This window comes from Nicotiana attenuata, unplaced genomic scaffold (assembly GCF_001879085.1).
Source record: "Nicotiana attenuata strain UT unplaced genomic scaffold, NIATTr2, whole genome shotgun sequence".
In the NCBI taxonomy this organism is placed as follows: Eukaryota; Viridiplantae; Streptophyta; class Magnoliopsida; order Solanales; family Solanaceae; genus Nicotiana; species Nicotiana attenuata.
The window spans coordinates 34,641-49,988 of NW_017671119.1; the positions used below are offsets into that span (position 1 = coordinate 34,641).

The 15,348-nt window shown below is 38.4% G+C and overlaps 1 protein-coding gene across 1 annotated transcript; it reads left to right on the top strand.

Moving 5' to 3' along the window:
- Positions 1–13,354: 13,354 nt before the first annotated feature.
- On the top strand, positions 13,355–14,088 carry LOC109206034 (proteinase inhibitor PSI-1.2-like). Its single transcript, XM_019368799.1, has 2 exons — positions 13,355–13,409; positions 13,764–14,088. Exons 1-2 carry the CDS (start codon positions 13,364–13,366, stop codon positions 13,982–13,984), a joined length of 267 nt encoding a protein of 88 aa, XP_019224344.1. The 5' UTR covers positions 13,355–13,363; the 3' UTR covers positions 13,985–14,088.
- The last annotated feature ends 1,260 nt before the right edge of the window (positions 14,089–15,348 follow it).

Sequence of the window (15,348 nt, forward strand, 5' to 3'; positions counted from 1 at the left end):
ATGTATTAAAATCAGATTTTTGCCAAATATAGCAGTTGAGCGACCGTGCTAGAACCACGGAACTCGGGAGTGCCTAACACCTTCTCCCGGGTTAACAGAATTCCTTACTCGAATTTCTGGTTCGCGACTGTTAATACAAAGTCAAACCCTTTCCTCGATTCGGGATTCAAACCGGTGACTTGGGAAACCATAAATCTCCCAAGTGGCGACTCCGAACTTCTTAATAAACGAAGCCCGTTTCGATTGTCCTTTAATTGGAAAAACTCCTTTTATTATACCCCTTCCCCGGGGTGTAGTAAAAAGGAGGTGTGACAAGCTTTGGCTTTCAGCCAGCTAAATAGGTCACAGTAGAAGTAGTAATGCAGGAGAGAATGTTTTGAGTGTAAGTGATTTTTAGAATTCAGAGTGTTCTCCTCTGTGCTAATGAAAGAGCAAGGTATTTATAGTTTGAAACAGGTAGAAAATAAGGCAAGAATCATAGTTTAACAGTAATTATGGAACTATGTACTAATTAAAAATCAAATCAGTATCAAAGACTTCCTTTAATTAAGGAGTTAAAATTAAACGGTAATGGGCAGAAAATATTTAAGGAAAAGAAATCAAGTAGAGTATCATGTGCAGAATAGACAATTAGGGATTAGTGCATAGAGGTTTCATTAAGGGAATAACTAATGAAGAATCTTTGAAATACTCGATTAACCAAATAAGGTAAGAAACACAATAAATTTTCAGAATATGGAGACAATCAGCACATAGTAAATCAAGGAGTCAGGGATTTGAAATTACTGATTTGGAGAGAATAACATGGGTTCCAATGAATAAACCAAACTAAGAACAGGAGAATTGAAAGTCTAAAGGGAAGTTCCCAAATCAATCCAAGAAACAGGGAAATCAGTAAAACAAGGAAAGAATCAATTACTTAACACACGAGTGCAATCAGAATTACACAAGGAGTGGTTTGAAATCAGTCCACAATCGAGGTCATTTTAGAGGGAAATTTAACATATAAAAGAGTGCATAAACATAAGGCATGCGAGGTTGAACTTATGACATAGAGAAGCATCATGCAATAATAATCACAAAGTCAGTAGATAGTGAACTATCGAAACATGGTAGTCACATAGGTCAATTTCACCAACTTAGTAATAGAGAAAAGAGAGAGTATCAGAAGCATGCAAAAGGTCAAGTAAAAAGACCTTTCTGAAAAATATAGTCGAGTTTCAATGATGGCAGGAAATCAGAATCACATAAAGAAACGGATGTTGAAACAAAAGATTTTAAATTTAGTCGAGCAATAGATGAAGCAACTTCAGAAGCTCGAATAGGTCCAAACAAATTAGGGTTTTGAAACCAATCGAATTCAGAGATGATGGACAAGTAAATCACACAGCAAATAGTCTCAGAACTCGAATGAACCCAAAATTTTAGTGTAACGACCCGATCGGTCGTTTTGAGATTTTGCACCTTGATCGCCAGTTCTCGGGCATGAATTGCCCCGTGTTATGCATTATGACTAATGTAGATCGTTGGTTTTTGATTTCAGGAAGAATTGGAATGAATTTGAAAGAACAGTTTCAGTTGAAAGCTTTGAATTAAAAGGTTTGACCGAGAGTTGACTTATCTGTATATGAGCTCGGATCGGAGTTTTTACGATTTGGTTAGCTTCGTTAGATGATTTGTGACTTAGGAGCGTGATCGGAAGTGATTTTGGAGGCCCGGTGTAGAATTAGGCTTGAATTGGCGAAGTTAGTATTTTGGCGAATTCCGGTTGGTAGGTGAGATTTTGATCCAAGGGCCGGAATGGAATTCCGAGAGTTGCTGTAGCTTCGTTATGTGATTTGGGATGTGTGTGCAAAATTTCAGGTCATTCGGAGGTGATTTGGTTGGGTTTTTGATCAAATGCGTGTTTCGGAAGTTTTTGAAGAACTTAGGCTTGAATTCAGTGAGAATTGATGATTTTAGTGTTGTTTGATGTGTTTTGATGATTGGAACAAGTTTGAATGATATTTTAGGATATGTTGGTGCTTTTGGTTGAGGTCTCGGGGCCTCGGGGTGATTTCGGATGGCTAACGGGAAGTTTTAACTTGGAAAAATATGCAGAAAATGCAGCAGCAGTTGCAGGCCATATTTGGCCTTCGCATTCGCGGAAGGTAAAGTTCCAGAGCTTCGCGTTCGCGATTTGGATCCCGCGTTCGCGTAGAAGGAAGTTGGGCCCCTGAGTCATTATGCTTCGCGTTCGCGTCTATAGCATTGCGTTCGCGGAAGGTCTTGGAAGTATGCATCGCGTTCGCGTGACGAGTGTCGCGTTCGCATAGGAGGATTTGAAGTCCCGCAATATTTGTTTACCGCGTTCGCGGCATAAGGCACGCGTTCGCATAGTGGTACCAGTTTAAAGCATCGCGTTCGCAGCAGTATCATCGCGTTCGCATAGTGTTAATTTGAGAGATGGAATTTTAGTGCTTCGCGATTGCGAGACTTGGGTCGCGATCGCGATGAAGGAGGAACAATGCTGGGCAGAATGTTATAATTTCATTTCATTCGCGATTTTGGGTCATTTTTCCTCCATGGTTGATTATTTTGAGAGCTTCTTGGTTGAGANGCTTGTCTAAATGAGTGAAGTATGAAAATAAGCAGTGTCAGGACTAAGTGAGGGTGACCATTTGTTGTGAAAAACCAATATCCAAGTAGTGCCGAAATGCTGCCGGATTTTTGAGAAAATGAAAGAAAAAGAAGAAAAGTAGTTTTTTAGTTTGTTTTGTTTACCAATGGAAAAGAAAAACCAAAAAGAGTTTTATTTTCAAATTAGTTTGTTTATTAGCCACTGAAAAAGAAAATATAAAAAAGAATCTTGCTTTCAGAAATAGTGCATTTGCCAACAAAAACAAAAGAGTCTTGTTTTCAAAAATAGTTAGGTTTATTTGCCCGAACTACGCATACCTGATTCTCGTCTTTCGGGGCGTGATACGTAGGCAACCCACATAGGGTCCGGTCTTCCTAGTAAACTTAGGTTCTTGGCTTTGCGGGGTCATAGCCAAATTTTGCACTTCTAGCCATCTTTTGGCCAAAATAAACCATTTTGCAAAAATAGCCTAAACCATGTCTTGCATGCGTCTAGTAGGGAATGTTATTGTCTCACATAGTGTTGGTTTAAGATTTCTCATACAGGTGTGGATATACTTACCGGAGTTTGAGCATGACAGATACCCCAGGGCCACTGCATTCAGAAGTTGCTTGAGGAGAATTTTATTTTTATGTCGTCTTTTACTTTCTAGTTTTATACAGTAATGTCAAGTCTTTTGTATTGTATTTTCTGCTTTATATTTGAAAAATTGTGCTGTAACTCAAAAATCCAAAAAAAAGAGATGTTGCATTTTATATTTCCGTTATAAGTTTTCTTTAGAATACTAATTCTAGAAATGGAAAAAAAAAATTTGAGGTTGTTTTTCCCTTAGGCAATTAATATCTAGGATTTAAAATGAATTGTTTTTATATTTCCTTTAAGTATATTAGGACCAAAAATTCAAAAAAAAAAGAGAGAATTTTCCTTTTAGTACCCTTTTTAAAAGTTTTCTTTAAGGTATTAATCTCAAAAATCCAAAAAGATTTTCTTTTAAGGTTCTTCTTTGGGAAATTAATGAAAAATAGAAAAAATATTCTTTTATCTTCCCAAGAACTTTAGGACATTGTGCACAGAAGAGAAAAAACATACTTTATCTTTATCTTTAAAGTTTCTTCTTAGGTAATCAAAAACCGAAATCCTAAAAAAAAAATATTTTTATTTTGTTCATTTCTCGTTTCGAAGTCTTTCTTCAGGGATATCAACTGAAAATTCGAAATATTTTTCTTTGGTTTATTGTTTGGACTTCATTTCTTAAAAAAAAAAGAATCAAAAAATATTTTTCTCTTGTAGGATTTTTCCTTAATAATTTCCCATAGAGTCTTTGTTTCAAAAGAAGAGAAAAAAGAACAAAAATATTTGCTCGTTAAGCTTGAGTTTAGAATAGGTTATAGAACACTAAGTCTAGAAAATTCAGGAAAAAAAGGGGTTTTGCTTCTTTTATTTCTCTTTTCTCATCAGAGTAGTCATTAAGGTAAAAAAAGAAAAGAAAAAAAAAAGAAAACAATAGCTTTTTTGCTTTATTCTCGATCTTCCCGAACTACGCTGGTTTGCTTCTCACCGGATGTGAGATACGTAGGCAACCCTCATCGGGTCCAACCACCCTTTTTCAAAAATAGCCAAAAATACCAAGACTTTAACTTTTTGTCAAAATAAGTCGGGTGCCGCCATTCTTGTTTAAAATAAGCCGAATGTCCCCAGAAAGGCGCCGGAAGGCTATGTTTGCAAGAAAAGCCACCCTGAGTCATTTTTAAATGGTTTGCGGGCACAGCCTTAAAATCTCTCTCCCGAAAGTGCTGAGAGGCCGTATTTGCAAAACCAAGTCTTTGCTTTCTTAAATAAAATTTTTGAAAAAAAAATAGCCACTTTTCTTTTAAGTCACAATAAGTTAGCTTCCTTTAAATAGTCACACTTTTCCTTAGAACTCCTTGTCCAGGATGACCCAGTTGACATTGAAACCTTCTCAGTCTTGCGCAGGCCTGTGGCGATGCCGAGTGATGCCCCGCGGGCCCCAGGGTTTGAAGCTTTGATGTATTCCTAGTTAATCGAGTCTGTATTTTTATTTTTGAGTTTGTTTTTGTAACTTCCCTTTTTGAGAAAAAGAAAAATAAATAGTCTGGTAGCTTTTGTAATCGCAGTTGTTATTAATGAAAAATTGAGAAAAATTCCCCAAAAAATTGTTTCCTTAGTTTCGCATTTATTTGCAAGAACTACGCTTGGTCTGATTCATGCGGGGTCATGACACGTAGACAATCTCCATAGGATTCGACCGTAACCAAAAACAAAAAATAAAAATGGCAAATAAGAGAAAATAAAAAGAGAGCAAGAGAAAAGAAAGAAACGAGCGGAAAAACAATTTTGAGGAAAGGAGAGAATAGGAACAAGAAAAACCAAGGCAAAAGAAAAGAAGGAAAGGAAAAGAGAGGAAAATGAGAGGAAAGCAAAGAAAAGAGGGAAAGGCAAGAAACAAACAATGGAAAACACGAGGGAAGAATGAGAGGAAAGGCATGGCAAATAAAGAAAAATGAAAAGGCCGGGATGACGCATGCGACTGATCAAAAGCATAATAGGAACTGTTAACTGCCTAGGTGCATTCACTCCCCAAATGTGCGGGTACCAATATGTTAAATGCCCTAACTCTAACGTGATGGCTTCATTTTGTCATGTCATTCCAGAAAATGTGGTTGGTTTGTGGTTTGAAAGTGGTAACTCTGCTTCACAACACAAGGACAAGAGGCAATGGCAAACAACAAGAGAACTGAGTTGGTTGATACCGGTGTTCGACAACAGTTGGTGGAACGGGATAATGGGTTGGTTGAAGAGGTGTGGATGCTGAGACAACACATGACAGACATGTATCAAGCCTGGATGACTGGAAAGGCGCCATCCCCGCCACCACCAATTTTTCGGACACTACCCTTACCCAAACTCCCAATATAATTCCAGATGATCCTCCATATTCTCCGGATACAACCGCTTATCACACTCGCCCCAACTACCCTAGTATCTCCATCGCTCATCCTGCAGTCACTTCTCCCCAATATTGCCCTCCTGTCATATCCGTTACCCCAGACAATGAATACCCACCCAAAGCGCGTAATGCCCGATTTCACCCTCCAGAGGTTGCCCACAGGGTCCTTGATCTATACAAGAAGAGCTCCCGGGATGAGCAGATTCATGGTAGAAATGAAAGGGTTACGGGAAGAGCAGGGCGAGATGAGGTACCCAGGAAGTTGACAAGCACAGAACATCCCTTAAGGGACAAGCGAAGAGTGGGAGGTCAGGGTAGCATGACTTGCAAGGGACTGATTGTGCCACATGACACCCGCCTGCCCGCAGGATTCAATGTACCAAACTTCAACTTGTATGATGGGCGTGGAGATCCGGTAGCCCACCTGAGGGTCTATTGCAACGAAATGAGGATTGTTGGAGAGAAAGATGACGTCATGATGGCATATTTCAGTGAAATCCTAACTGGGGCAGCTTTGGACTGGCATGATCGTCAAAATATCGATGAGTGGCTTACATTGGGTGATATGGCTCAAGACTTTGTTCGATACTTCCAATGCAAATCAAGTGTTACCCCAGACCGCACCTCGCTATCTAAGATGGAAAAGAGGCCGGAGGAAAGCTTTAATGAGTTTGGGCTCAGATGGAGGGAGCAAGCTGCTCGAGTCAGTCCCCCGATCAGCGAAGAAGAAATGGTTAAGCTTTTTTTACAGGCCCAGGGACCCACCTACTACAGTCATTTGATCCCGGCCCTGGGAAAGCCTTTCAATGATGTGTTAAAAATAGGGGAGCTAGTGGAAGAAGGAATCAAGTCAGGCAAAATCGTGAGTTGTTCGGAAGCCATTCAGAACATACCAGTAAGCTTGGTTGGAAGAAAGAGGAACGGAAAAGACGATCCGATAGGTTTTCCTGATCAACACTTCCAGCCTCGACATCGTCCCCGTGGTTATCCTTGTGCATTAGATGACCTTCCCCGACGCTACTTCTCTCCACAGAAATCCCAAGTCGCACATCAGAGTACCCAGCTCAAAATAATGCCCATCTACCCCCGCGAGCTTCCCAAAAACACCCCGGATCAGGTTTCCGGCCCAATCCAGCATTTAAGAATGAGAGGTTACGAAAGAAGAAAGCCTTCACTCCGTTGGGAGAATCATACGCCAGTCTGTTTCAGCGGTTAAGGACACTGGACATGTTGAAGCCGATTCAGATAAAAGCGCCGAACCCTCCTCCAAAGAAGTTCGATCCTTCTCAACAGTGCGCATACTGCTCAGGTGCCCTGGGGCACGACATAGAGAAATGTTGGAATCTGAAGAATGCAATTCAAAAGCTTATTGATGCAGGCGACATCGTCGTGCAAAATCCAGATGCAACAAACACTGGCCAAGATCCATCCCCTGTGTACAATGAGACGCATATGGTGGGTATGATTGATCGTGAGAATGAGCCGGCAGAAGAAGCCCAGAAGCAGTTTGCTCAGAACAACGTGATGAAGACTTGTGAAAATTNCCATACTAGTGAGTTGGTGAAATTGCCTAAGGGCATGAGAGCTTTGAAAAACAAGTGGGTGTTCAAAGTTAAAGATGAAGAACATAGTTTGAAGCCCAGATACAAAGCTAGATTGGTTGTCAAGGGATTTAGTCAAAGGAAAGGTATTGACTTTGACGAAATATTTTCTCATGTCGTGAAAATGTCCTCCATTCGGACAGTTCTTGGTTTGACTGCTAGTCTTGATTTGGAGATTGAGCAGATGGATGTGAAGACTGCTTTTCTTCACGGTGACTTAGAAGAGGAGATCTATATGGAACAACCTGAGGGCTTCAAGGTAAAAGGTAAAGAAAATCTTGTATGCAAACTTAAGAAGAGTCTATACGGATTGAAGCAAGCTCCCAGACAGTGGTATAAGAAGTTTGAGTCTGTTATGGGGGAGCAAGGCTACAAGAAGACTTCTTCAGATCACTGTGTGTTTGTACAAAGATTTTCTGATGATGACTTTATCATCCTCTTGCTATATGTGGATGATATGTTGATTGTGGGCAGAAATGCTTCCAAGATTGACGAGTTGAAGAAACAGTTGAATAAGTCTTTTGCAATGAAAGACTTGGGTCATGCTAAGCAGATTTTGGGCATGAGAATTACTCGTTCGAGAAACGAAAGGAAGCTTTACTTGTCACAGGAGAAGTACATAGAATGTGTATTGGAGCGCTTCAATATGAAAAGTGCTAAGTTTTTCCACACACCCCTTCCTGGTCATCTGAAGTTGAGCAAGAAGATGTGTCCTACAACAACGGAGGAAATAGAGAGAATGTCCAAGATTCCTTATTCCTATGCCGTCGGAAGTTTGATGTATGCAATAGTATGCACTCGACCAGATATTGTTCATGCAGTCGGTGTTGTTAGCAGATTTCTCGAAAATCCAGGAAAAGAGCATTGGGAAGCTGTAAAGTAGATACTCAGGTATCTAAGAGGAAGCTCACATGAATGCTTATGTTTTGGAGGATCAAATCCAATTTTGAAGGGCTATACAGATTCTGATATGGCAGGTGACCTTGATAACAGAAAATCCACTACTGGATATTTGTTTACTTTTTCAGGGGGAGCTATATCATGGCAGTCTAAGTTGAAGAAGTGTGTCGCACTGTCTACAACTGAAGCGGAGTATATTGCGGCTACTGAAGCTGGCAAAGAGATGATATGGCTCAAGAGATTTCTCCAAGAACTTGGATTGCGGCAGGTGGAGTATGTTGTCTATTGCGACAATCAGAGTGCAATAGACCTAAGCAAAAATTCTATGTACCATGCGAGAACAAAACACATCGACGTCAGATATCATTGGATTCATGAGCAAGTGGAGAACGAATCACTTCAGGTCAAAAAGATTCACACGAGTGAAAATCCTGCTGATATGTTAACCAATGTGGTACCAAGAGACAAGTTCGAGCTTTGCAAAGAACTTGTCGGCATGCGCTCAAACTAGAATCTCCGGTGTTACCTCCTTTAGGTAAATGGGACTGGAGGGGGAGATTTATGGGGTCCATCCCATCAATTAAGGAAGGCTTTCTTCCTTTTGTTGATTGTTCAAAATTGGCAGCAAATATTTTTCTTCTGCATTGTCAAAAAGGGTAGGTTGCAGAAGGAAAATTAAAATGTAGTAGGCGTGAGAGAGAGAGAGGCTCCGCCTATAAAAAGAGAGCTTCGGCTCTCATTTCTGACACACTAAAAAAAATCTCAGACAATACATCTGAGTGAAAGATAGAGAGCAAGGTATTCCATATACTATAAGAAAATAGTCTGTGAAGAAAAATAGAGTGTGAGAGATATTGTAGTGAGGTGGAAAAAGCAAAATAGTATTTTTTCTTTGAGGGTGTAGTGGTCTTAGAAGTATTTATACTCGTTACTACACAATGTAAAATTTCTCGCTATAGTGATATCAGTTGCTCTTCTTGGCCGTGGTTTTTCCCTTATTCAGAAGGGTTTCCACGTAAAATTTTGGTGTCATTTTTACTGCATTTTTATTCTTGCTGATTTAACCATAACTTAGTGGTCCGCGTTTGTCACTAATACCGTGAATATTATTTTTACGGGATTTATTTCCAACAATATCTCCTGGTCAGGATATTCTACCTCAACAAAGAGATCTCGAGATCGTTCTTAACCGAATATATGATTCGCTGCTGGTAAGATTATTTAGAGAACATTATGCATAAGATACAAAATTTTTATTTTGCGCCTCACACAACTGACACTAGTTGTGTGAGGCCTCTTTTTTATCTCACAATTGTGTGGGTCCCAGAATTTTGTGGACCCAGATGTATAAGATATGTGTACACAAATATGTGAGATAAAAATATGTCTCATACAACTATTGTCAGTTGTGTAAGGCACAAAATAAAATCACTCCATAAGATACAGCTGAATAACTCGATCCTATCTTTTCAGGGTGTAAACAATGATCCAAATGATGGTCATCCTACAATATCACCTCGTCTTTCACAAAAGGGATCATCATTTTGCTTCTTGGGATTGTAAGCTTTTATATGGGTCTTACATATACATTTTTTCAAAAGCGTGTAGTACTGGATTTAAGCTTGCTACCCTTAAATCGGGCAATTTACTTTCTTGTAGTGGAGCCGTCATATGAGAAGACAACTGTGAGATTCCTGACCGATGGTGAGAATCTAGTAACAAGGGCGGCTCCATAAATTAGTGGCCTAAAGCCAAATTTTAATAAGAGGCCTTTATACTTTTTTTTATTAGTTACGTATACTCACATATATGCAAAAAAATTAATCTTGCCATTTTTTTCCATACTTGTTGTTTATAGTATATATTCTTAAATGTCCTAAAGTCCTAAATTTAAACATACAAAAGCTGCACTTCAACTATATATATATTTTGTACTATATATATGCTGAAAGGAAATGTGGTTGGAAACACACTTGCTCAAAACTAAGCCCCACAACTCTATGACATGGAGATTGCAGTGGAAACTAGAACAAACAATGTCCATTTGGCACCAATCAAAGACTCAAGAACCTTATCCCACATCATAAATCTAATCTTCCCAATATCCATTTCCCACACATTCAAAAACCAAGGCAATCTCCCTTCACATATTGATCACAAAATCTAAAACATATTCCTCCCACAAACATTAAGAGGAAACCAATCCAAAAAACAAAGAAAAGAAAGGCTAATTGTAAGCAATGGCTTCAACCCAATGTTTCTTGCACCAACATGCACTCTCTAACTCAGCAGCTAGAACAACATCCTCAGTGTCATCACAGAGGTACGTTTCATCCCTCAAGCCTAACCAATTGGCTTGCNCTACACTGACCTAATTCCTTTTTAGCCAAGGATATGTAGGCAACCTCAGAAGCAGGGTGCGGTCAACTCTTTACAAAATGCTTCACACGGAGTAATTCAAACGGGCAAAAATCGCTCGTATCCGCTCACTTATCTTTGCATGAAAACTCTTCGTGTTTCCGAGCAAAGAGGGGCAGCTGTGAGCACGTGATTTTTGCCCTATATGAATTACTCCCATAAATTCAAAACAAAATAATTTCTTTTCATTACTTGCAATTTTGTGGATTTTGTGGCATTTTTTGTGCATGTTAATTTTGTTTAAATTAATGAAAAATACAAAAATATTCTGCATTTGCATTTGGGGTTTATTTTTATGTAATTAGTAAATTAGTTGTTTTATACAAAAAATGGAAATCACAAAATGGCTCACTTTTGCAATTTTTGCCTTTTAATTTTAAATTAATAATTTCTTTCTTGTAGGAGCAATTAATTTTTCTCAAGTATTATATTAGATAATCAGTTTAAGTGTGTAAGTTAATTTAGTTTAAGAGTTTAATTTAAGTCTTAATTAATTGAAAAGAAAAAATGTTATTTTTATAAAAGGAAACAAAAAGAGAAGGAAATTGGGTATTTGAGTTAAAGACCCCAAATTTGGCCAGGCCATTAAGAAACCCGAAATTAGCCCTTCTACTCGTCCAGGTCCAGCCCAAATTACCCCATTCGCCCGCCCGTCTGCCCCAAACCCGACCCGTTCCCAAACGATAGTAAACAAAAGATACACAGAACCCTAATCTCCAAGACCCAAATCGGCGCAGCTACTGTTCACTCGCATTCCTCACCCAAACCAGACCTCAAATCACTCAAAATCCATGGCGAGTGAGCCCCAATCTCACACCTCGCGTTTCCCCTCTCTCCTCCTACCATATTACAACCGTTTCTGACAGATTCCCTTTCCCCTCACATGCTCTCTTCGATTTGTTGCGGATTTTTCACCCTTGAGATGAAATGAGGAAAAATGGGGAGCGTTAGATCATATTCAAGTTGATCTGCTCCCTCCATTTGTCCCCTTTGCATCAAAAAAGGGATAAAAAATCAGTTTTGGGGAGAGGATTTGAGGGGATTTCTTGGAGATAAAGATAGAAGTTTCGAGATTTTTGGGGAGGTCTATATAAGGCAAGGTCTTTTCCTTGTAGAAGGGACTTATTTTCGGGGAGAGGATTTTTAGGGAGAGAAATTTGGGAGAACTGGAGAGAATTTTTCAAAAAAGATTGCTCGAGTTTAATTTATGAATTTCCTTCTTTGTTTAGTTTCATTTCTTTAAATTTCAGAATCAGAAAAAGAAATAAAAAGATATAGGTAATTCGGTCATCTTCAGTTTGATTTTTGAATTTTGGTTTCAACATGGGAATCGATTAGGCCGAAAATCAAGTTCGACATCAAAGTTTGGTCGTTGATTTGATTCCTGTTTGTCCGCTGCTATTGCTTCGAACATCCATTACTGGATTTAGCCGGGTTTGAGTGAAGAGTTTCACAATTTCAAGTTCATTTATTGGCTTTTTCTTAGTTGTTTTGATGATTGGTTGAACATGCGATGAGCTGTGATTTTGTGTAACTTTGATTGTATTCATGTGTCATTTTTCTGAAGGATTGAATATAACTTTAAACACTGAATCGTCTGTTTCATTAGTCCGTTCGAAATATGGTGTTCATGTATTTGTGTTGAAAACTTGAAATATGAATCCTCCAGTTCATGGTTGTATGTCCGTCATTCGGATGCAGTATTTGTTTTGCTCTTACTGGTTTTAGTTTTTAATGGTTTATGTAGAAAGATAAGTGTTTTGGACCATCAACTCGGTTCATCAGATTCTCTTATGAAGTTCTCTGGTTCTGACATGAATTTCCAGTAAATCGAGGGATCGTTTGGTCTCTATTCAAATTGCATATACTAGTTGGAAATTTGGACCCTTTTGAAGACATTTACTCTCAGTTTTAGCCTAAATCCTTTTGAATCCTGTTATCAATGCTTTAATGTTTGTGAGTTGAGTCTGAAATTGAATAGTCGAATCCATTGGGAGTTGTCATCACTGATCCTCCCTGGTTCTCAAACGAGAAGTCTGCTAGAAGTGTTAGGGTCATTTTGCATGTCTATCTGTGCTGCCCTTCACGGGCTGGATTTTGATGAAAGAAAAGTAACATTTCAGCTGCTCGCTTTTGCTTGAAACAGTGATTTTGGAAAGTGGTTCAAGGCAAATTTCTCACATCTAATCTTGTTTGGCTAAGGAGTATTCACGGTTTTGTCATTTTCCATGTTAAGTATAAGTTAGGTGCAAGCTTAAGTTCTTGAGATTAACTTTGAAATTACTTAATGATTGTCAATCTCCTGGAATGAAGGAGTGGAATGTAGGGTGTCTAAGACGAGGTTCATTGCTCATCTGTTGGAATTCCTCCCTTGGCATTCGAGTTCTCTGAGAATGTTAAGCTAGTGATCATGCTTAGAGATCATGTTCAGTGATAATGTTTGCATATCTTTTGTTCCTTTGCAATGGTTTCTGACCTCTCCTTGATGGATCACACCATTGTTTCTGAATTAGAAGATTAAAATGGACGGTTCAGGCTTCATTTTTTGTTCATATTGCAATTTGTTCGTGATTCCGTAACACTTTGATAAAGACAGCTTAAGATTTATCTTGACTTGTGTGTCGTCTTCTCTTGTGTGTTAATTCTAAGTGGCGGAATTCTTATTAATTGCTAGCGATTTGAGCTAAGGATAAGTGGTAGCAGCTACTGCCAAAAATGTGTCTTACTTAGCCTGGAGGATACTTCCTAAAGTCACATCCATTCTTCTTTTAGGTGTAATTAATATTTCCCTTGCTATAAATACTTCCTAAAGTCACTTCCAACAAATTAAAGAGATCATAGCAGTAATCAAGCAATATGGCTACCAGCGAAGTTGGAATCCTCACTCCCCTCTTTCTATGCGGTATGCCTTTTACTTAATGCACATCTTCCCTTTTCATTCCATAATAATCATATTACCATCGATCGAATTATACTTTTACAATTATTTAGACTTGACAGAATGGCCGGTTGCCCCCTTTTTTTTTTAATTTTTTTTATATATTTAGATACTTGAAACACAAATAAAAAAAAATGTAACATATTAGTATTGGAGCCAGGAATTCTGAAAAGGATATTCAAACAATGCAAGAATGTCAGTATCCATGCACACTCAATATGATGGTATGCCATATATATAACACATAAAACTTGAGGAGTATAAAACTCTTACAAGCTAGGGTTAATATTGTCTTTGTATCTATTGTGTTTGAAACAGTGTTACTATTGGGAAGCACTGATGTGGAGTATGCAGAAGGCAAGATTTGTCGTCCAAAGTATTGTGATCCTAGAGTTTCTTACATGAGTTGTCCACCTTCAGGCGCCGCGCCTAAGGAGTTTTTTCAGTTTGTCACATGTTACAACTGCTGTGAATTGGAACCAGGCTGCAAACTTTTCGATGCAGCTGGTTCCGTACTATGTACTGGAATTTCACAGTAAATTATATCCCTTCATTCCAAAATTCTTGAAAAGGAATATTAATGATCATACTCAGCTTCCTGCAATTATGTGTCACTAATCACTATGATGACCCCTGTTATCTATTTAATGATATGATGCATTTTTCTTTCTTTGCGTCTTTTGGATACAGATTGAATCTAGGAAATGAATTGTTCTAATCACAAAGCATAAGCATTTAAAAAAAAATTAAGAACTTTTCACTTATAACGCTAAGCATTCATATACACTACGAAGTTTTCAAATATTAAGGCAGCTTAATTAGGCTACAAATCATCTAGTGCACTTGTACACGTATAAGTTCTAGATAAATAAAAATAACAACCACAAACTCATTAGCACCATCTAAACGGCATATGTGTCTCTCTTTCACTCGATTACATCTCAAAATTCAACAAATTCTGCCGTCATCGTATGCAAATACATCACGCAGTTTCAAAACGAATCATGTGGTGAATTTTTGATATTTAACAGTATTTCAAAAGATACAACCATATAGAAAATCTTGATTTCTCCATAGTCGATAATGGCAGACTACAAAGTTGAAGTGTCTTGGATAAAATTGCGTAGAATAGGAAGGCCGGAATATCAAAATCGAACAAGTAAAAGTGTTTGTTAGGCTATTCTATCTTATAAAGAACATTTCCTTTTTCCTATATTTTGAACCTATCATCGAGAATACTTAGTGCAGAGAAATTAATATTTTCTTTTTATGATTTTTTCCTGGTGGATCATTAGTTTCTCCTAGTATGAATCACCTTAACTCAGAGAGTTTCTTTTCTTAATTGGTGTTCTGTCGGCAAATAAGGAAAAAATAAAAGGAACGAAACTAGTCACATGTATAGACAAAGAGCAATATAGACCAACGTCAAAAGGAGTAGTACTCTTTGTTGTAGACAAAAAGCCACCCTGTCAATTGTTATTTTGCTTATTTTCTACACGACTTCATCTTACACTTTGAATCCATGTTTGGAACGATATGCTAATGATTCATCACTATCTCAAATTGTACCAAATATAGACAATATGTTCAAGCAAGCTAATGTGCACACAGAGGGAGCATTAGACAACTATCAATATTTACATTGAAAGAAGCATCACCATAAGTTCTCTTTCTTCACCGTCAAAGGATGTGGTGCAGTGGATAGACTGCTCTTCCCTTAACCAGAGACCTTGAGTTCGAGCCCTGGGTATGGAAAATTCCTTGGTAGGGAGCGCTTCCCCCCAGAATGGGGCCCTACGAGGCGCGAATCTGGATATAGTCGGGCTCCAATACGAGTACCGGACACCAGGCGGGAAACCAAAAAAAAAGTTCTCTTTCTTCCTTTATTGTTTTTCTTATATTT